At 35.2% G+C, this 22,609-nt stretch overlaps 1 protein-coding gene across 1 annotated transcript in view; it reads right to left on the reverse strand.

Annotated features, from left to right (window-relative positions):
- VPS13B (vacuolar protein sorting 13 homolog B) overlaps positions 1 to 22,609 on the reverse strand; it is an 823,218-nt gene that overhangs the window by 443,865 nt on the left and 356,744 nt on the right. The window contains exon 21 of the mRNA XM_032247702.1: positions 16,248 to 16,436. Coding sequence (XP_032103593.1) covers positions 16,248 to 16,436 — 189 coding nt within the window. The remainder of the gene's footprint in view (positions 1 to 16,247; positions 16,437 to 22,609) is intronic.

Raw genomic sequence — 22,609 nt, forward strand, 5'->3', positions numbered from 1 at the left:
AATTCTAAGAATACCCCTCATCACCCAGATTCTCATCACTAAACAGATCTTTGCAACCCCCATCTGACTTCATCTCTCACTTCAAACACTGGAATCTCCTCCTTTCTGCCCTCTAGAACTCATGATACGTCACCAGCAAAATCTCTATCTTTCTAAAACTCTTTTCTGAATCTGAGGCCCTAAGGATCCTCAGAGTAGCTAAATGAAAGGTGGCGGATTCACTGCTTGGAGAAGAGCTATCATACTGTGCACAGAGTAATGGACTTTCCTGGAAAACAAAATGAATTCTTCTATGCTGAGTCACTGAAATTTCCATGGCAGTTTTTCAGAGCCTTTAACACTGACCTATTAGAGGAATCTGAAAGAGTTAATCATTTCCACCTCCTCAAAACACTATCTTCACTTCTTTCTGAACATTATCATCTCTATGTTCCCATCCTACCTCAGTTGTAGCTCTTTCTGTTTTCTTGCTAGTTCTTCATTCACCAGACCACTAAACGCTGGAATGTCCAAGGGTTCAGCACTTGGGCTATTTCTCTTCTCTACAAACACCTTCTTCTTAGATGATCTCACTCAATGTCATGGCTTTAAGTATTCTCTATGAGGATTCTATTTCCAGGGAATTGTCTGGATCTAGGCTGTAAGCTCCAGACTATTTATCTAACTGCCCACTGAATATCTCCATTTGGATATTCAATAGGAATTTCAAAGTTAATATAGCCAAACCAAAACTTCTGAGTCTCTTTCTCAAAAGCCCCTATACTTTTCACTTAATGATCCTCCAAGTCTCAATAAACAGCAAATTCACCTTTCTGGCTGCTACATTAAAGTAAAAAAAAAAAATGACATCTCTCTCTTACATCACATATCTTGAAAATTACTATAATCTGATTGGCTTTACCTCAAAATTGATCCTGAATTTGACCTTGCATCCTCTGGTAATACTACCTAGCAGAGTTACCATGATTGCAGGCATACACTATGGCCAAGAGCCATATGGCACCTGGCTTATCTCCTTCTATACTTTTCTCCCTACAGTCTATTCTCAATACAGCATCAAGATTAATATTGGTAAAATAGCCAAAAAAGGTCTTATTGTGCCTCTTCTCAAAACCCTTAAATGTCATCCCATCTTGCTCACTTTTTTTTTTTTTTTTTTTTTTTTTGAGATACAGTCTCGCTCTATTGCCAGGCAAGAGGCAGGAGTACAGTGGCACGATCTCAGCTCACTGCAACCTCCGCCTCCCGGGTTCAAGCAATTCTCCTGCGTCAGCCTCCTGAGTAGCTGGGACTACAGGCACGCACCACCACGCCCAGCTAATTTTTGTATTTTAGTAGAGATGGAGTTTCACCATGTTGGCCAGGATGGTCTTGATCTCTTGACTTTGTGATACACCCACCTCGGCCTCCCAAAGTGCTGGGATTATAGGTGTGAGCTACTGCACCCGGCCCTTGCTCACTTTCATTAGTCAAAGTTGTTAAAACGATTTTTAAGTCCCTACAGGATCTGGCTTCCTCTTGTCTTTTTTACTTCCCCTTCCAACCCTCTTCCCAGTGCTCTATCTGGGCCAGCCATATTGTCCTCATTGCTAGTCCATGAAGAAAAGAGTATTGGCAAGAATACGGGTTAAAGAACATAGCAGAAGGGAATCTTATCCTCATCACCTTTCTTGCAATCCCCCATTTCCTCACATCTTTAGAAGATCACAAAAAGATTTTTAAAATTTCAACAGTATAGCAGGAATAAAGTCAAACAGATGCCAACTTGTGAATCTTATTATACCATATTCTTAAATTCTGTTGATGTGGATTGGAAAACACTTCAAAATGAGATAAAGGAAAATGCTGGCCTCTTGCAAGACTTATGAGCTATGGAAAAGTTGCTTAGTTCAATTCAATAAGCATAATTGAGTGCCTACTTGTGCTAGGTCACAGAGAAACAAAAAGGTATGACTGGGGTCACATCTCTAAGGCACTCACATTATAAAGAAAGAAATAGATGGGTAACAAAAAATTTTACCATAATGTAGAAAGCACAACAATTGTAGAAGCACTGATGACCTCTCACTTCATTCTAAACCACATATGTATGAGTATGAAAAAGAAGCTATTAGCATTTATGATCCTAAAAATCATTTGAAATCTCTCAAAAGAAATAAACATAAATTTACATATACTTCTTTTAAAGGATAAGAAAAAAAGAACATTTTTAGTTTCAAAAATAACCTAAATCTGTACTTTTTTCTTTGTTTTCTTGGCTATCAATCTGTTGACAATCTTCATCACTATAAAGATTTACTCACAGTTCTGAAAAGGGTCTCCCTCCTTTAGGTCCATCCTACAGACAATTCTCAGCTGTAGGATACTACTCAAGAATGAATCTCAGAAAGCCAAAGTTCTCTACCCGACTTTCAAAGCCCTGTATAAGCTGGTCTTGACTCTCTGAATCTCTGTTCACCTTTTTTCCCACTACTTAAAAGACTCTACTCCAATCAGTGTCTTATCTCTGCTGTTCCCATCCAAATGAAAGCACCTTCTTGATCGTTAAAAATCCTATCTAAGACCCACCTTAAGGTCTTCTCAATGAAAACTTACCTAATTCCTTAAATCTATAATAATGATTCCTTCCACTCAGTTCCTCAGTTCTCTAAAGTCTACTATGCTGTACATTACTTTTCTCTCTCCAGTTAAAACCTAAAGTTCATCATACCAGAAGCCATGTCGTATACTACTTGGAATTTCCCGACCTATGTAGCACAGAGTGGAGAACACTGACTAGAGGCAAAATTTTATCTTAATATCCTGAATTTTACTTGGACTATTCTTACAATAATTCAACATTTTAAAATATATCGAAATTTCTGATGTAGTGGGAATACCGTGGAAGATTATGCACACCAATTGAAATTGTACCATGAGCTGCTAACTCTTCCTGAATATCTGATATCTATCTCTGAGAAACCAGAACAGATATGAAAAGTTATAGGACATCAATTTAAATCAATTAAAGAACAGGGATCTAAAAGATTAAAGAATGAGACTTTTACATCCCTAATTAAAAATAACAAGAAAGAAAAAGGTTATGGATTCATGCAACAACTATTTAATACATATTTGCTCAATACCAGAAATGGCTGTTAGACTCTGAGAAAACAAAAATGAACAAGTCACATATGGCCTTTGACATATATTCTAAAGAATTAGAGAGAGAGAGAGAGAAAAAAAAGAAGAGGATACATGGTAAGTGTTCTAAGGACAGAAAGGGGTGTTAAAGAATCCTGAGTGAGTGGCACACACCTATTTTAGGGTATAGGAAAGGTTTATTTATTGAACATCTAAATTAAAACCTGCAGTATGAAAAGCACACAGCTATGAAAAAAAACAATGAAAACAGGAAACAGTATACGCAAAAGATCCCAGGGCAAGAAAAAGAATGAAGTATATAAGAAAATGAAACAGGACCCAAGTAAGGAAAAATGACAAAAGATGCCACAGGAGAACCTGATAGAGATTAGAGAAGATCTGACTTTGTAGGGCATGGTAAGAAGTCTGGGTTATATCTTAAGTACAATACAAAGCAACTAACGTGTTTTAAGCAGGGAATGACATGATCTAATTTAAGTTTTTAATGACTCTTGCTGCCATGTGGACAATGAATTGAGGTAACTGAGATCAGAGGACAACACCGAATGGCACCAATAAGACTAGTTAGCATATCCTTACATTACTCTACACAAAAAAAAAATGATGTGGCTCCATTTGTTGTGGCATATGAACAGACAAAAAGATTCAAGATATAACTTGGAAGTGGAATGGATGGGAAAGGGAGACTAAGGATGAATCCCAAGTCTCAGCCTTCACCATCATAGTGTATTAAGGTGGGTGAGAGGTACACAGTTGTCTAAATTTAGGAAGCAGATGAAACAACACATGTTAGGCTCCCCCACCCCATAAAATTCCTAAGTAGAGATGTGTAGGCAGTTAGATATGAGGCACCTTTAAAAAACAGAAAAAGTAAGAGCAGTGTAACAAAGCAGGTCAGCTAGGCAAGCCTAGAAAAGAAGGCGGATCATCAGTGTGAAATAAATTTCATTATGTAGGCATCTGCATTGATATACTGGGGTTTAAAGCAACTTGCAGATGATTAAGATCCAAAGGAAAAAAGAAAGAATAAAATTTTACCACAAGGCTAGAAACTATTAGTCAAAATAAGCTTCGCCATGCTTTAAAGTCCACAGCTTTCCCTTTAAAATTCAAACATCAAAAATGTGATCTTCACCTTCTCAATTGTGTTTTATCATTTTAAAGAACTTTCACATCTTACTTTACTTGAGGTATTGATGAATACACTTATCATCATTTTATACATGAAGAAAATAAAACTGAGTGATGTTAGCTTAACATGGGGTGGCGTTAAGATCAAAACCTAGGTGTTTTGGTCCCTAGGCTACTGGTTTATCTACCACACCTTCCTAATTTTTGATTTACATTTTTTGTCAACTGTATTTGGCAATATAAATTTCAATAACTTGAAGAGAAAGTGACCTTTACATGGTACTATTTTTAATTTCTAAAAGTTAGATAATATTCAAAGCTTTAAGCAACTTGCCACAGAACTGCAATAATGCCTGAGACTTTTCACCAAAATAAAAACTACATTCAATACTATCACTCTTGAAAGCCCCTCGGGAAATAATGGCTTTTGGATTCTGCAAGTCAGCGTGACATGGCATGCAAAATTGCATCTCATGCTGAGCCAACAAGGAAAATATATGTCATCACTATGTGACATTCAAAATTTCATCTGGAAGCTATAATCTTGTTCTGACTGCTAAAAGGGAGTGAAGAGACTGTAAAAAAAAAAAAAATCAAGTTGGTTCAATTTTGCTGAATTCTTGCCAGTTTGTATAAAAACTAGAATAACTTATACTTATTTCCAAAGAACTCTATATTTGAAAAAAGTTTACTTATTAATATTGTAATGCGTTCTCAAAGAACTTTAAAATTAAGTGACATTATAGTTCAAATCACATATTATGATAATTCAAATTAATGGCTCTTTGGGAAAAAATTCTTTATCATGAAGCAGATGAAGTTGAAAAATAAATTGTGCTAAGCAGAACTGTATTGTTCAAAACTACGTAAACAAAAACATATCCTAATTCCTTTTCCTCAGCTGAATAAACTCTATTTAAAAAAATGAAAACAAAGCCTGTTATAAAGTCTGCAATCTGTCTCATGCATCTCATGTCTTTTCCTTTTATATTTTTTCCTCTGTTCCCTAGTTCATGTAGCCAATACCTTCATAATCGATTTACCATCTTCCTATTGAAATAGTAATGTGTTTTAAACCTACTGTGACTAGTTGTAAAATAAAAAATTAGTAGATACAAACTGGAACAGCTGGAGTTATCCTCATGAGGCATGTTTCTGCTGTTCTTGCATTTTTTTCTGCCATTTTATCTCATGCCGCAGAACACAGGGGTGAATACATGACTCAACCTGGGCTGCCACTAGGCCAATCATAGTACTTAACCTTCCTGACCATAGTGACTGTGCAAGATGTAGGCACATGATTCAAGACAGTCAAGCAAAATCCTCTTCAATTACGTTTTTTTTTTTTTTTTTTTGAGACAATCTTGCTCTGTCGCCCAGGCCGGAGTGCAGTGGCACAATCTCAGCTCACTGCAACCTCCGCCTCCCGGGTTCAAGCGACCCTCCTGCCTCAGCCTCCTGATTAGCTGAGACTACAGGCATGCACCACCACGCCAGATAATTTTTGTATTTTTAGTAGAGATGGGGTTTCACCTTGTAGGCCAGATAGTCCAAAACTCCTGGCCTCAGGTGATCTGCCTGCCTGGATCTCCCAAAGCGCTTCAATTACATTTTCAATAGGTACTGAATAAGACTTGTTTCTCTTTGACTATAGAGAATTAAGTATGTGAGTTCAGAGATACCCCAGCCATGTAAAAAACTGTGTCAAGAAATCTATGTTCAGTAAGAGAAAGTTAAACCAACATGAAAAGATGGAGTCCTGATAGTGTGGAATCTCTGGTTCTAAGTCATTCCAAAGAAAAGATCTATCTTTGCCTGTACCATTTTGGTTATGGGATTCAATAAATAGTCTGCTGCAACTTTTTTTTTTAACTGAAAATCATTTCAATGTAGTTTCTATCTCTTGCAATTGGAAAGTCCTTTCTAATTTAGGAATGTTTATTCGCTAGTAAAGAAATCACCTTTTAATTTAAGGAAAACCAGGCCAATAGGTTAGTAGTTGTATGTGCCCTGCCCTAGCAACATCATTACATAGCCTGCATAAATCTCGAAATGCTTTAAGCATATCATGAGGCTTGTTCCCCTCTTTCTCAGGCTTACTTCTTCTCAGGCTTACTTGTTCAACCTCACTGCCTTCCTAGCTCACCTGGCTTTCAGTCCTTCTATTAGCATATTCACTGGTCATTATCCCATTGATATTCTCTTCCTGAGCCAGCAGATTTGGAGATGGTATTGATTTTTTTTTTTTTTTTTTACTTCTCTGATCAGAAGGAGTAAAGATTTCTTTCACTATCTCAGCCAATGCCTTTCTTAGTTTAAATTGGCTCCTTGGGACCTGCAGGACAGTTCTCTGGTGGCCTTGGACTACCCAGTTCTCCTCCTTTTTTCACTTGTAGTTCTTAAGAAAAATTGTACAATGCAACATCTTAAGATAGGAAGGGACTGACCACAACAGCTCAAGTTCTGTTCCAGTCCTGAATAGAAACAGTACACTGCAATGCTTTAGCCAGCAAGTCATATCACTGTGGAATATAAAACCCAGAGAGAGATGTTTTCCAGGAACCTTCGGGTGTAGCTCAAGTGCAGCATGCACAGATGAGACACCATTTAATCTGAGCAGCTTTCTGGAGTCTGGGGGAACCAAATCACACTAAATCCTAGGCTTCTATTGTCCCTTGATGCCTATCTGTGAGTACAGTCATAAGTCTGCATCATACAACTAACTGCATATGAGTGTGTTCTGTCTCACTGGACAAGCTGGTAACCACTGCACACTCAATCTGCTCCACAGGATACTCTTATCTGAACCTTACATGGGAAGCTTTCTCTACATAATACTAAACTTTCAAATAACATTCCAACACAATAGTGTTCTCCAAAAAAATGTGGTGCAGAAAACTACAAGAACACCCATAGCGGTGTTGGGGAAAAATATGAGAATATCTACTTATACTTATTTTCATCTAAAATTAAGAAACACATATAATTTATTTTTACATATTTATTTATTTTGAGACAGAGTCTCGCTCTGTAGGCCAGGCTGGAGTACAGTGGTGTGATCTTGGCTCACTGCAACCTCCACCTCTCGAGTAGCTAAATCCTCCCCTCCTGGGCAGGATTATCCTGCCTCAGGGGTAGCTGGGACTACAGACACACATCATCATGCCCAGATAACTTTTGTATTTTTAGTACAGACGGGTTTCCCCATGTTGGCCAAGCTCATCTCGAACTCCTGACCTCAAGTGATCCACCCACCTTGGCCTTCCAAAGTGCTGGGATTATAGGCAAGAGACACCGCACCCAGCCACAGTTTATTAATATTTAGTAAAGCAGACCATCATCGGAGTCCTTCTGCATGACAGAAGGCCACAGATAACTACATTAAGTATAAGAAGGAAGAGGGACACTCAACAAGAAAGAACTGACAAGGGCTCTTTAATCCTTCATTTGTTTTCAGTTAACTGTGGCACGTTACAATTTACTAGGCATAGTTAATCAGGTTTACAAATTTTATTATTTATTCTTAACTGAATTAATACTTATAATCTATATATACACTTCACAAATATTCCTGTAAAACACACTCAAACATATGGATTAAAGACAAAACAAATTTATTTGAATTAAAAAAGGCAACACTATCCCATTAAATTGAAATAATTCATTTTATGAGGAAGATAAAAATTTACTAGCCTTATGTCGGCCAACCTTTGCAAAACAGATGGGACTGAAAAATAAGTATCCTGAATACAGTCAATAATGCCCTTTTCACCTCTTCAATATCATGTATCGCAATGAGGCAGCTTTCCAATTATGCCAGCCATTAAAAACAACAAATGGAATAAACTTAATTAAAAATTAAACTTATAAGTTGCTATCATAACAAAGTATTAAATAAATATTTAAAAAGTAATACCACACAGGCTGGGCACAATGGCTCAGAACTGTAATACCAGCACTTTGGGATGCCAAGAGAGACTGATCACCTGAGGTAAGGAGTTTGAGACCAGCCTGGCCAACACAGTCAAACCCTGTCTCTACTAAAAATACAAAATTAGCTGAGTATGATGGTGGGAGCCTGTAATCCCAGCTACTAAGGAGGCTGAGGCAGGAGAATTGCTTGAACCCGGGAGGCAGAGGTTGTAGTGAGCTGAGATTGAGCACTGCACTCTAGTTGGATGAAAGAGTGAGGCTCTGCCTCAAACAAAAAGAAAAGTAATACCATGCAATATTACACCCACTGAAATATTATTGAAGCATTAAAATTCTATCTGAATAAGATTTAAATATTAATTAAATTAAAATAATCGTACATGCTTTATTACATAATAGTGATACATATATTTAATGTATAAATCAATAACTACTATGGATGCTTGCTCAAAAAATTACTGATAGGAGTGCACTAAGAAAAACAACTGAAGACTACTATTATAAAGTTAACTATTTTAAAATAGTTTATGTTTGCTGTATTTGTTTTAATTTATTCCTTCTTAGTATTCAGTAATGCTCTTAATGAAGGGTTAGTCTGCCTCAGCTGAGCTGAAGGAAATCAGGAAACAATGTTTTAGGACAGGGGTAGGGGTTCTTGTTCCCTACCCGCTTTTTGTTGTTTTGTTCCAGGTTTGGGCCTGAATATTCAAAAGGCAAAGGGAGTGAGGTAGTGCTAACAGTAATAGAAGTCAAAGAACTCCAATAAGGTATAGAAGTAATTTCTCCACATTAAAATAATTTACCTTCTAAAGCTTTCTCTTCTGAGAAAATTTAATGAAGTCTATGCTCTACCTTCAAAGTAAAAATAGAAAGCAAAATGTGAACATATTAGAAGAAACCATACACAGATAAATCTGCTTTATAATCCTGGAGAAATAAGTGAGCCAAAGAAGGACCAATAATTTTTATAAAAATTGAATGTGGGATAATTGCTAGTCTCTTTTGTTGTTGTTGTTGTTGTTCTATCTGGGTAAATAATTGCTAGTCTCTCGAGAAAAAGCTCCAAGAAGATAGGACATTATATCTATATTAAATAAAGTACAGTACATTTATAAATAAAAAATCAATAAACCTGGTTTGCTTAACAAGCTGAATGTTTTCTTGGAATTAATCATCAAATACCATCTGAATGAACCCCTCCTCTCAGCCAGGGCATTCTAAAATTAACCTGAAAAACTGGTTCTCTGTATGAGAAAAATACGAGGCTTGTCTTGAGAAAAGTATACATTTTTTGATCTCTTAGATTCTCTAAAATAGTGCAAGAAAAACAATACTTGTCCCACCTAAATATTTGTTTGTGGAAATAAAAATAACTAAGTTGATCTATAATGATACATAGTCTTATCTTCTTATCTCTATCTTAAAGAAGAGGTGATTTTTCCTGAATGGTTAAGTCTCACATCTATGCATGGATTTTATATCTTGCTTACTGTGATCTCACTGTAATAAATTATCCTGAGCCTTTGTGGTATCTCCAATTTTGTCTCCTCGTCTCTTTACATCTCTACTGCTATAGACATACCCCAGTGACTATATAGTCAAATTTTTCGAAAGACTGGTATACATAGGTTGTCTCTCCTTCAACTCATTCATTCCTTAAAACTAAAGCACCTCTGGCCAACTAACCTCAGACTAACAGCCTATTTTTCAGCCTCATTGTTCTTGATGACTCTACCGCATATCATGCATACCCACCTTCTTCTTGAAACTCTTTGCAATTATGTCACATATATACATGTAGCTTTGTTGCCTATTGTCTCATAATGATGCTTCTGAACTCCCTCCATTGGCTCCTTCTCCTCTTTCATAAAAGATTTCATTTGAATTTAATTTTGCACTCTCTTCTCATCCTGCTGTGTATGGTCTCCTGAGAAATCTTAACCACTCTGTAGCTTCTACTATCATCCATATGTTGATGACTCCCAAGTCTGTAACTCTTACTGTGAAAAATCTAAGCAACACTAAACATTTTTTTTAACCAGCTTTGTCTTGTGATATTCATACTAAAAGGAAAATATTTATATTTTCTTTTGTTTTCCAAAATTCAGCTTCTGACTTTCCATTTTAAGTTACTATGGTAGGGGCAGCTAAATAATCTCTACTATCCACTCTCCCTTTCTTTTAGTTAGAATGTACAAGTCATAGTCAGGTACATGGCCTTAAATAATACATACTACATTTGTGAGACCTCTTATGCAGCTACATAGGACCACATAACTAGCTTCTAAGCCAAGAGTACATAAACAAAATGGAGTGTGCAACTTCTGGGTAGTATTTAATGAGACAGAAAGCACATTTCTGCTCACTGAAATGCAGACTTGCAGGCAAGGCTGGCAATGAAGGCCACTCAAATTAGAATAAAAAACTTCTTGATCTTGAAAGATTGTAATAGCTTTAGAATGCCTATTAAACTTTCAAATGAGAGACAAAAATTTGATCTTGTTCAAAGCACTGTTATTTAGAGTAGTCCGATATTCTCAGCCAAACTTAAGCCTAAACAATATAACCATATTAGTAAATTTTGGCATAAATTTAAAATATTACATCTTGAAATTAGGTCAGCAAAAAAACAAAAATTAGAAAAATTCTACTCAATAACCAAAGTTCATTTCTCTAAAAAAAGATTCTTAAAAAAAAAGGAATAATCTAAAACCTTTTATTTTCTGTAATATAAACAAAGTACTTTTTAAGATTTTAAGATTTCCATATTTAATTATCTTGAAAACCTAGGCATAAGAGATAGATTTTCCATATGCCTGACAAAAATGGGAACATCTGAAGGACCATGTTTTTTTTATTTTGGTAGAAGCATCAGCATTCTAGAATATATTTACAGATATATCAAGGATGAAAAAATTATACCAACAGTAGTGTTTCACTTTTGAGTCTTATCCAGGAACTTAACTATGAACCAGTGAAGTGGCACCCAAGTAAAGAAAGGTGGAACCATCAATGTCATTATGAAATACCATCATAAAAGGTATTTCTTAGTAGTATCCATCTTGGTAACTCTGATGCAAAATCCTTGACTATCTTAGTGTTATGGGACTGGGCTGCAAATTTAGAGTAATTCCTTGGCAAAAAAAAAAAAAAGGCACTAAAGTTCGCTGGCTATATATTAGGTATTAGAGATGAAATAGTAGATAACAAAAATTCTATAGACCTGATTTGCAGGACTGGCTATGCCATGAAGGAAAGAAAGAAAATAAAAGAAAGAGCAAAAGAAGGAAATAATCATAAAGTACCTATACTCTGGCAATTTCAACTTTTAAAAAAATCTCATTAAATATCTTTTAACCTTGGAAAAGTTGTTTGACCTCTTTTTGACCCAATAGTCTTAATTATAAAATGAAGGGGTTACAGTATATCATTTATGCATATGTGTGTGTGTGGGGTGGGGTGGGTGTGTGTGTGTGTGTGTGTGTGTGTATCCAAATCATTTATCCACAGATATCCACATGGCTCATTCCCTTGCCTGCTTCAAGTATCTGGTCAAATGTGAACTTTCAGTGAGCCCTACCCTCACAACCATAATTAATTATCACCCCACAGTTCAATAAGTCTCTGTACATTTTTTTCCTTTCTTCTCTTTTTGCTTCATTTTGGCATGTTTCTATCACTATGTCTTCAATCACTGTGTCTGCATTAAACTCTTTTTCTTGCAATGTCTATTACTCTACATCTAATTCCATTGAATTTTTATTTCAGATATTTTATTTTTCATCTCTAGAGTTGGGTTTGGCTCTTTTATATATTTTCCATTTCTCTCCTCAATGTGTCCAACTTCTTGTAAATACTTGAACATAGTTATGATATCTGTTTTAGCCCCATTGTTGTTGCTACCAGGGGCTCTTTTTCTGCATAGCTTCCTCTATCTCTGGAATTTTATTTATCTCTGCCTCCTAAACTTTAGTTCCTGTCTCTATATTTAATATACCTGCTAATTCTATCATCTGTGTCATTTCACAGCCTATTTCTATTGGCTAGTTTTTCTCCTGGTCATAGTTTCTCACTTCTTTGCACATCTGGTAGTTTTTGATTGAATGTCTGGCAGTGTTATATTTAAGTTGTATGTCTTGAACTTACTGTATTCCTTTTAATGATGTTGGGCTATAATAGTACTGTACTCCTTTTAATAGTAACAGTTACTTGCTATTTTGTTTCCTTCAGAGGCTGATTTACAAGCTTGCTTAAGGTGAGTCTAGGGTAGCTTTTATAGAGTTTAGCCCACTTTTGAGGCATAGTCCTTCTGGTCTCTACTGAATATCCTAAATAACCATTGAGAATTATATACGATGGACAATAGGAACTTAATGCCTTCCAGCCCTGTGTAAGAGTGGGAATCATTAAGATCACAACTCCTAGGTTATTCTTTGCCAAACCCTGGGAGGTTTCATCTCATGCATTCATGTCTTGTTATTCAGCAAATTCTCAAGAACTCTACTGTCGCTAACAGAAGCTCTTTTTCTGAAGAGCTTCCTCCATCTCTGGAATTTTATTTCTCTCTGCCTCCCTAAACTTCAGTTCCTGTCTCTATAACTCAGAAAGACTGATGAGCTCAGTTTGAGATGTCCTATCCTGCTCTGTATTCTGAAATGTGCCTTGAGACAGAAATCTAGGGAAATCCTAGCACTCACCTTTGTTTCCTTGCTATGAGGAATCACACTGCTGCACTGACTGCTGTCCAATGTCCAGAAACTGGGGGATTTTCCCCATATATTTTGACCAGTTAGTAGTTTACAGTAGGAATATAAATCTAAACGCTGTTACTCTATCATGGCCAGAAGCTAAAAGTTCTATCCTTTGAATTCACAGCATTATCTATTAAATCCACATCATTATCACATGTCATTTATTATCTTAGCAATATTCAAGGAGTCTAAAACTTAAAAGACTTCTATTAAACTCTGTACTTATTATGTTGACTTGAGAAGTAATATATAAACATATAAGATAAAAATGGTTTATATCTTTTAGAGAAGTATCATTTATGGAGTATTCTGCTTTTTAAGTTTTCATCTCCATTACAGACATTTTCATCAAGAATTCCAAATTAAGGTTTATAAATTTCAAAACCTACGGTAAACAGATGTCATAGCTTTTAGGGGTTTCATTGTTTTGAAGGATATACAGATTCTCTGGAAGATTATTTACAATGCTGTGATAATAAATTATCTTCATGTGGAACAGTAAGTTTTTATTCTGGCTTAGTATGCCCTTACGTGACTATATCATTAAAATAGTGGCATTCTGCTGTCAACGCATTTCCAGCCAGCAAGCACATGTCCCCCTGCAGCCAGCCACTTAGCATTGACTAACTGAATTTGAAAGAGGAAAAGATCGGCTTCTTACTGAAAAATTGAAAAGCAAAATCAAACCAAGTGCAATATCAGCAGGTCTTAGTATTTCTGTGTCAAAACCACTATATAACTTGTTGAGGATGAACTTAAAATCAATATTGGATCATAGGCTGCGATGATAAAAAATTTTAAAATAATTTTAATAGAGCTTAGGCATAAACAACACTAACATTTCTCCACTGTAACATGCAGTTAAAAAATAAAATGTGCATTTTACAACAATGTGATTATACCTAATGCTACTGATTTATATCTATTGCTAGTGAAAATGGCTAAGATGGTTAAAAAAAAAATAAAACCAACAACCAAAAAAGGTAGGCAGATGTGCAAAAAACTATGACTACCTTAACAAACTCATTACAATTCATGATGTAATATAAATAATAATTAAAACAGTGATAACTACATTTAGATGTATGTATACATTCTAAGAAATCATAAAATCTATTTTTAATCTAAAAAAGAAGACTGCATCCTTTTTAGACTGTATCCCTTAAAAATAGTGTTAAAATGTAATTCTAAGTAAAGAAAATGTTTAGCACAGAGTATTCTCAAGAAAAGGGAGTACCACTGCCAAGTTCACCAGAGAATTTAAAAATAGTGGGCACCCAAGGGGGAAGAAACAGAATTCATAAACAATAAATGTTACACCCTCAAGGTCTTTTACCTTCTATAAATGCTCACAGTCACCAAGCAGGGCAATCACAAGCATTAGCTGGATGTCTATTAATTTTTATGAAAGCTTAAATAAGAATATGTATTTGGTGAAATACACATGTCCTTATCTGTAAGAAGACTACCTGTAGGATATCTGAGAGGTCTAAAGGTGGGAGAGCGCCAAAGACAGAATACACAATTATCCTTTATTCTAAAGGAAAGAACCACAGTTCATATTAATAATTTAAAATAAAAAACAATGTGTTATGTTTTCATAGTTTATAAAGTAATAATTGATGAGAAATTATGTTTTCAGGTTTTGTTATTTATTTTCCCTCACTAAAAATTATGAATTTCTTATAAAAACATAAAGTATAATAAAGCAAAATAATTCTCAGATCAACTGATATTATTTATAAATTGATAAGTGATATGGTATGAGTTTACATATAAACTTTTCCAAGCATATGCAGATGCATTTTAAAATCTGTAATCACATATTCTATATAGTTTTATATCATCTATTTTCATTTACATTATAAGCATTTTCTGTCACTATTAATTATCCTTAACCATTATTTTAAATATGTGGTTTATATGCATGTAAGGTAATTCTTACCATTTATTTTCACTAATAGGCATTTCTTAACTAAAAAGTTATGTTTAAAAATCTTTATGTAAATTACCAGCTCAATTATAACCTTTATGTAAAACCTAAAGTATTAAACTTAACATGGCATTTAGAGGAAAGAATATTTAATTTTATAATCAAAACTCAAATTATATAATCTTTTTGTGATACAAAATGAGGCAGAGGAATTTTTGTCAATTGATAAAATCTCAACAAAGTAAAAGGTTTGTGGTTATGCACAGGCAGAAGTCTAATGATTCCACAAAATAAACATAATTGATGTCATATTTAGGAAAAATAATAAAGCACAAAATAATACTTATGTATAAAATATGACGAAAATTTATTTCAGCATTTTGGTTGTTAAATATGATTTAAAATACAACAAATGCTAATTTGAATTGCCTCATATATATGATCGTATTTTAAATTCTTTCAGTGTAGGGATCATCTTATTAATATTTCTGCCTTCAATTGCACTTAAAACAGTCTTGCCCATAAAAGCCTTGATAAGTGGTTCTGACTTACTGAAACTATAAAACCTCTTTCAATATGGTTGGGAATATCTGAGTTGTAAGAAATAAAGCTGAAGAAAAGATATAAAATTATCCAAAGAAAAGTGGCCAATTATCATAAAAACTAGAGGTTAAGGAGGAAAAAAAAAATCACAAAATAAAATCATAAGTTCTTTTATTATATATTGCCAAATTATATATGTAAAATTCTTTTTTATTACACAAAAGAAAATAAATTAATTTTATAGAAGAATAGTTACACTTTATATTTGCACAGATGATCTAGCTGGGAGTATGAGAGAAAGGGGAGGAAAGATGATTAAGATGTACTGTGGTTTTCAGGAATTCACTTAAAGAAGGAACATACCATTGAGAGACAATTCTCTATGAGTAGAGGTAGTGAGTGTCTTTGTTCCCTACTGTGTTTTTAAGGATGTTTGCATAGTGAATAGCCTCAAAAGGCAGAAATATGATCCTGCGTCTGAGCAAAAGGCAAGTTTCCTTACACCCTCGCAAAGGAGATATAGTGCCTCCCTCTGGTTAAAAGGGCAGGGATGCTTTCTATCCATTATAAAAGGTTCAGGTTCCCTAAATTCAGAATTCCTCACACTCTTCATGCCATCTACGGAGAACTGAGCTCAGGGCACTAACACAAGAAAATGCTAATACTGTGACTAATGCTGTGGATAATAAAGTTCTTTGTCTTGACCTGAGGAGTTTCATGTCTTTGGCCAGCATCCATGAAATTGTGGATGCTAACTTAATAGCTTCAAAGTGGAGTAAAATCATAATCCCGTTACAGTATTTGACACGTACCTGTTACTGTTTTTGTTTTTATAGGGCTGCTGGCATATTCAGAGGCCTGATATGACTGTTGCTTTGCCAAGGGTGCACTTCCAATAGACACCTCATCCTCTTTCCTTCTACAAACTGGCATAACAAGAGGAACAGCTACCACAGGTTGCTGGAAAGAGCCAAAATGAAAAACTGAATTAGTCACTATTTCTTAAGCAGCAAAGGTTAAACAGGGCAATACTGAGGACAGTCCTTCAGAAGTTGGGGCTGAGACTTCATTATTTTAAAACAATCAATCTCTCCCTCTCTCCAGTCATCTCTCCCCGCACCCCACCCTTTAAATTTCTCTCTCTCACGCACGCGCGCGCGCACACACACACACACACACACACACACACACACACACAGAGCAACGCTTATCCACTTAAATTTTAAATTAAAATTCTAAGTAAAAACCAAAGAGCCTGTAAGTACCCAGAAACCATTTTAGTAAGAAGTATTAAACTAATATGGAAAGAGCAAGTTAAAATTAAAATTCACTTTGAAAATTATGATTTCAAAAAATGGAAAAGAATGCTTATAAAGTTATCCTTATAAAATATTTTTAGAAACATACTTTTACAAACTGATTATGTACATGTTAATATGAATAGTCCAACTTTTTTGAAGAATACTGAAAATCTCTGTATTTTATCTCACAAAAGATATCCATAGCATATTCAGAAGGCACAGAAAAATATATAGTTAGAGAAAAATTGCTGAAAAATATTATGATCCTCTGTTGAATGCATGAGAGCTGAGCTGGACAATAAAGCAGCTGTTTCATCTTTATTCACTGAAATAAAGTCTGATGTTACTGCTGATGATGCCCAATACAACTCTGTCATATTATTGGCAAAAAAAAAAAAAAAAAAAAAAGGCACTTTTAAGTTTGCCATAGGATCAAAGATCAGTGCTGAAGTGGTTAGAAAACAATCACCAAATGTTGGGCTTTAGCCACAATTTGAGAAGGAAACTGTAGCTTGGGAAATAACAGATGATAATGTAACACAGCTGTATCAGATGGTGAATCTGGTGGCAGTTGGTCAGGCTGCAGTGTATTCTAATGTTATCTTCAATACTCCAACCAAAGTTTTATAGATCCAACCTTAAGCCTCACCTAACTTACAATACTCAATATAATTTACATTATGAAAAAGTATTTCAATGAAAACATGTTTATTATATGGCTATATAATAAAATCATGTTCTGACATGGAAAAGGGCATATTATTTTACAAGTTGCTAGTCAGGCTGAGTTAATAAAAGGAGAAGAAATTCAAAAATGGGAGAAGGAAAAGATTAAATAAATTGTCAGAAGCATTACAACATAGAGAGTACCTGCTTTTATATCCAGTATTTAGTCAAACTGATAATATACAAATCTGAATTGGAAATCATTTTTAAGGCCTAGATGAGAAATGCTCCACATGCTGTTAAGCTTTGATGCATTTTACTTTCTTCATCTAAAAATTAATGAGGGGTAGAGATATTTACCGGAAAACCTCTTTATGCTCTAATATTTAGTGACTCCATAATCCCTTGAATTTCTGTCCATTTATATACCTGGAATACAATCCAAACTCTAAAAACTTAGAACCAAGTTCAGGATTAAAATTAATATACAGCTGTCCCTTGAACAACATAAGTTTGAACCCCATGAGTTCACTTACATGTGGATTTTCTTCCACATCTGCCAATTCTGAGACAGCAAGACAAACCCCTCCTCTTCCTCCTCCTCAGCCTACTATTCAACATGAAGACCTTCAGGAATAATCTACTTTCATCCTATATTGTATTTTCTCTTTCTTGTGACTTTCTTAATAACATTTTCTTTTCTCCAGTTTATTGTAGGAATATCATATATAACACATATAATATATACAATAGATGTTCATTAACTATTTGTTATTGTTAAGGCTTCTGATCAACAGTAGGCTATTATTTAACTTTGGAGGGAGTCAAAAGTTATACACAAGTTTTTGACCAAGCTGCGAGCTGGTGTCCCTAGCCTTGGTGTTGTTCTAGGGTCGACTATATAATAAGTAGAGAAAATTCACGTGCAATACAGTGTGAATTCAATCTGAATTCAAGCATAATAGCTGAAAGATGCAACTAATGAAAGCACAAAGTTTTACAGATCCAATAAATTTTCATAGTACTGGCAATACTAAACAACAAAAAACAAAAAAACCTTTGGATAGCTAAAACTCTGGGTGTATTTTCTTTTCTTTCTTTTTTTTTTTAAGATGGTATCTCACTCTGTCACCCAGACTAGAGTGCAGTGACGTGGTCTTGGCCCACTGCAACTTCCGTGCTCTCCCCCAAGGTTCAAGAGATTCTCCTGCCTCAGCCTCCCAAGTAGCTAGGATTACAGGCACTTGCCTCCACACATGGCTAATTTTTGTATTTTTAGTAGAGATGGTGTTTCACCATCTTGGCCAGGCCGGTCTTGAACTCCTGACTTTGTGGTCTACCTGCCTTGTCCTCCCAAAGTGGTGGCATTATAGGCATGAGCCACTGTGCCCAGCCAAGTCTGGGTGTATTTTCACACAGCCAAGAATTAAAAGGCCAAGGCCTAGCAAAACCACTTTCTAACACAAGAGTAAGGCTCTTGTATGCCTTATACACACCTGTATACAAAGTACCTATATTTGTTGAATGACAGCTAATAAAGGTGCTGCATATCAGGCATTAAGTGATACCAGAGAAGAAGTAAGACCAGTAATTTCATCCACTATTCTAGAATATGACTACCTTTGTCAAAAACATCAAAATAAGCAGTATTTATTTATTATTTATTTGTTTGTTTATTTCTGAGACAGACTCTTGCTCTATCGCACAGGCTGGAGTGCAGTGGCGTGATCTTGGCTCACTGCAACCTCCACCTCCCAGGTTCAAGTGATTCTCCTGCCTCAGCCTCCCGAGTAGCTGGGACTACAGGTGTCTGCCACCACACCCCGCTAATTTTTGTATTTTTAGTAGAGATGGGTTTCACCATATTGGCCAGGCTGGTCTTGAACTCCTGACCTTGTGATCCACCCACCTGAGCCTTCCAAAGTGCTAGAATTACAAGTGTGAGTCACCGTGCCTGGCCCAGGAGTATTTATTTTTAACAACCTCCTATTATCCTGCTTATATTCTTTTTCCTTCTGGTACTGCAGCTCTCCTAAAATTTCAGTTGCACTCTAGCCCCATATCAGTTCTACCTTAAGCCTAAAAATGTCCCATAATCCCAAAATACCTAAAGCTTTTCATAGCTGCATCCTATAAAAGGTAACCATCTTAAATTAATTACAAATAAAAAAAACTAAAGGATTACAAAGAATACAAAATATCAATTATAACCAATAATTAACGGCTATTAACAATTTATCATATTTACTTTTTTAAATTACTATTATAGATAATACTAAAATCCCCTTTGACTACCAACCTACTGCCCTTTCCTCCCAGAGTCAACCATTATTGTGATATTAGTAAAAATCCTCAACTTAATTTTTATGCCTTTCACTTACAGACACACATACACATACATATTAAGGGTAGCTTTAGAAAAAAATATATAAGTGCTCTCAGATTGCATACATCCTTGGGAAACTGCCTTTGCATCAAATATAATTTTGAGACATCCATACTAAGGTCTATTGCATAATTTTTAATAAATGTTATATCGTGAATATTTCATACTTTATCAACCTTATTACAAATTTTCGTTTAGGTTTTGAAATTTTCACATTATTGTAATGAATGTGCAACAGCAGTCTTACACAGTATTCCTTAGTTATATGAATTTCACTGTAAGAGCATACCTACATCAAGAAGTAGAAGTTTGGTGTTATAAATTCTGCTCATTTTCAACTTTACCTAGATACTGACGAATTTACCAAATTTTCACTTACAACAGTAGTAATCATTCTCTACGTTTTCACCAATACTGTATATCAGCATTTTTTTCAACTAATAAATTTTAAAAGTAAAGATGAGTGGTCATGACTTGATAATTATTGAACCTGGGTATGGAAACAAATGATTTGACTATGCAATTCTCTCAATTTTCCATGGTGAAGTTGTTGGGGGGAACTTAAAGACTGAAATAGTAGATTGAGGACGCTTTTAAAAGTGTATTTTTGAGTACACCAAATTGTAGTAAAATAGTAATGCTATCAATTGCTGTTTAAAATATAAACTGGCCTAAACATGCTTATATTATAGGAATGAATATATCATGCCTATAATCTCAGCACTTTGGGAGGCTAAAGTAGGTGGATCACTTGAGCCTAGGAGTTTCAGACCAGCCTGGGCAATACCGTGAGACACCATCTCTAAAAAAAAATTTTTTTTTAAATTAACCAGGCATGGTAGCATGTGCCTGTGGTCCCCGCTACTCGGGAGGCTTAGAAAAGAGGATTGCTGGAGCCCACAAAGTCATGACTACAGTGACCTGCGATCATAGCACTGTACTGGAGACTGAGCCACAAACCAAGACTCTGTATGAAAAAAAAAAAAAAAAAAAGATAATGCAAACTGTATACCAGTTCTGGAAGCAATTTGGTGATATAACAAAAATCTTAAAATATATTTCTAAAATGCAAAATACTTGCCTAGTGCTACTAATTACACTTGTAAAAATATATTCTAAGTGAATAAAGATGAATGCAAAGATTTAGCTATGGAGACATATACTCCAACATTTTTTGTAACTCTGAATGAGTGGAGTTATGGTATTTGTTAATTTATCTTTTATTTTTATTATTTTTAGGGATGGGGTCTCACCCTGTTGCCCAGGCTGCAAGTACAGTGGCATGATCACTGTTCACTGCAGCCTCCACCTCCCAGGCAGAAACAATCCTCCTACTTCCATCTCCAGTGTAGCTGGGACTACAGGCCTGCACCACCATGCAGAGCTAATTTTTATTTTCTGTAAAGAAAGAGTCTCGCTTTGTTGCCCAGGCTAGTCTTGAACTCTTGGGCTCAAGTAATTCTCCCACCTTGCCTCCCAAAGTATCAGTATTAGGAGTAGTTTAGTTTCTAAATAAAGCCATTATTTCTGAATTAGAAAAATATACATATAATTATGTACCACACAACAATGTTTCAGTCAACAATGGACTGCATATATAATGGTGGTTCTATAAGATTACAATGGCATATTTTTACTATACCTTTTCTATGTTTAGATATACAAATACTTACCTTTGTGTTACAATTGCCTAAGGTATTTGGTACAGTAATTCTCTGTACAGGTTTGTACCCTAGGATTAATAAGGTATACCAGAGATGGGTTATACCCCAGATGTCTAGCAGGCTATACCATCATCTAGGTTTGCATCAGTATATTCTATGATGTTTGCACAACAACAAAATTGCCTAATGATGCATTTCTCAGAATGAATTTCTGTTATTAAAAGGCACATGACTGTATATTCATTTTAAAAGCTGTAATTTTTTAAGAGTTAAAAATCAAAATATTTAAATATTCTTGGTATCCATGAAATAAATGTCTAATATAGTTAAGCTGCTAGAACACTCTACTTGTTGACCTTCAGACATATCTATGGTACACTGGAAGTAAATGTATTACTTACAGAATAACCAATCAAGAATTTACAACGAAAATTTTTCCCAACTGTTTACTGCCATTAGTCTAACTTCTCTATCACCCATTCTCTATATTCTGCTAGAGTAAACTTTCTAAAATCCAAATCTGTTATACCAGTTTCCTATAGCTCTTCTTTAACCTTCAAAATATAGTCTCAAATACCTAGGATTACAAATATTTTTTTTTTGAAGTTGGTTTCCAATTTCTCCCAGTCTCTACAGGAACACTTGACTCCCTTCTGGAACCACTGAAGTCTCTTTCTTGCCATGCTTTCACATCTTCTTTGCCTTTGCTCAAACAGTTCAGTCTAGAACAACCTTCCCTGTCTGGCTTACTCCTAGGTTACTCGGCTTAGTTGTTAATTCCTCCTTTTCACACACTCCCCTGCCTGTGAGAACTATTCCTCTTTTCTGTTTTCACATAATCCTGGACATACATATATACAGTAATTACTAAAAATGGCATTACTATATCCTTTAAGATTCTCAAATACACTAAATACTCTCAGAGGGAGGGATAGTCTCACCTATGACTTTTATTTCTGTGGCTGTGTATAGCATACTGCCTTTATTCTGTAACTACTCGTTAAAAGGAAAAATGAGGACAGGGATGGTGGAAGTTTCAAATAAAATTAGGACAAAGTAAAGAAAAAGACCTGGAACCAACCCAGATGCCCATCGACGATAGACTGGATAGGGAAAATGTGGCACATATACACCATGGAATATTATGCAGCCATCAA

Source organism: Sapajus apella, unplaced genomic scaffold, assembly GCF_009761245.1.
Source record: "Sapajus apella isolate SASKATOON/1434 unplaced genomic scaffold, GSC_monkey_1.0 scaffold3, whole genome shotgun sequence".
Classification (NCBI taxonomy): Eukaryota; Metazoa; Chordata; class Mammalia; order Primates; family Cebidae; genus Sapajus; species Sapajus apella.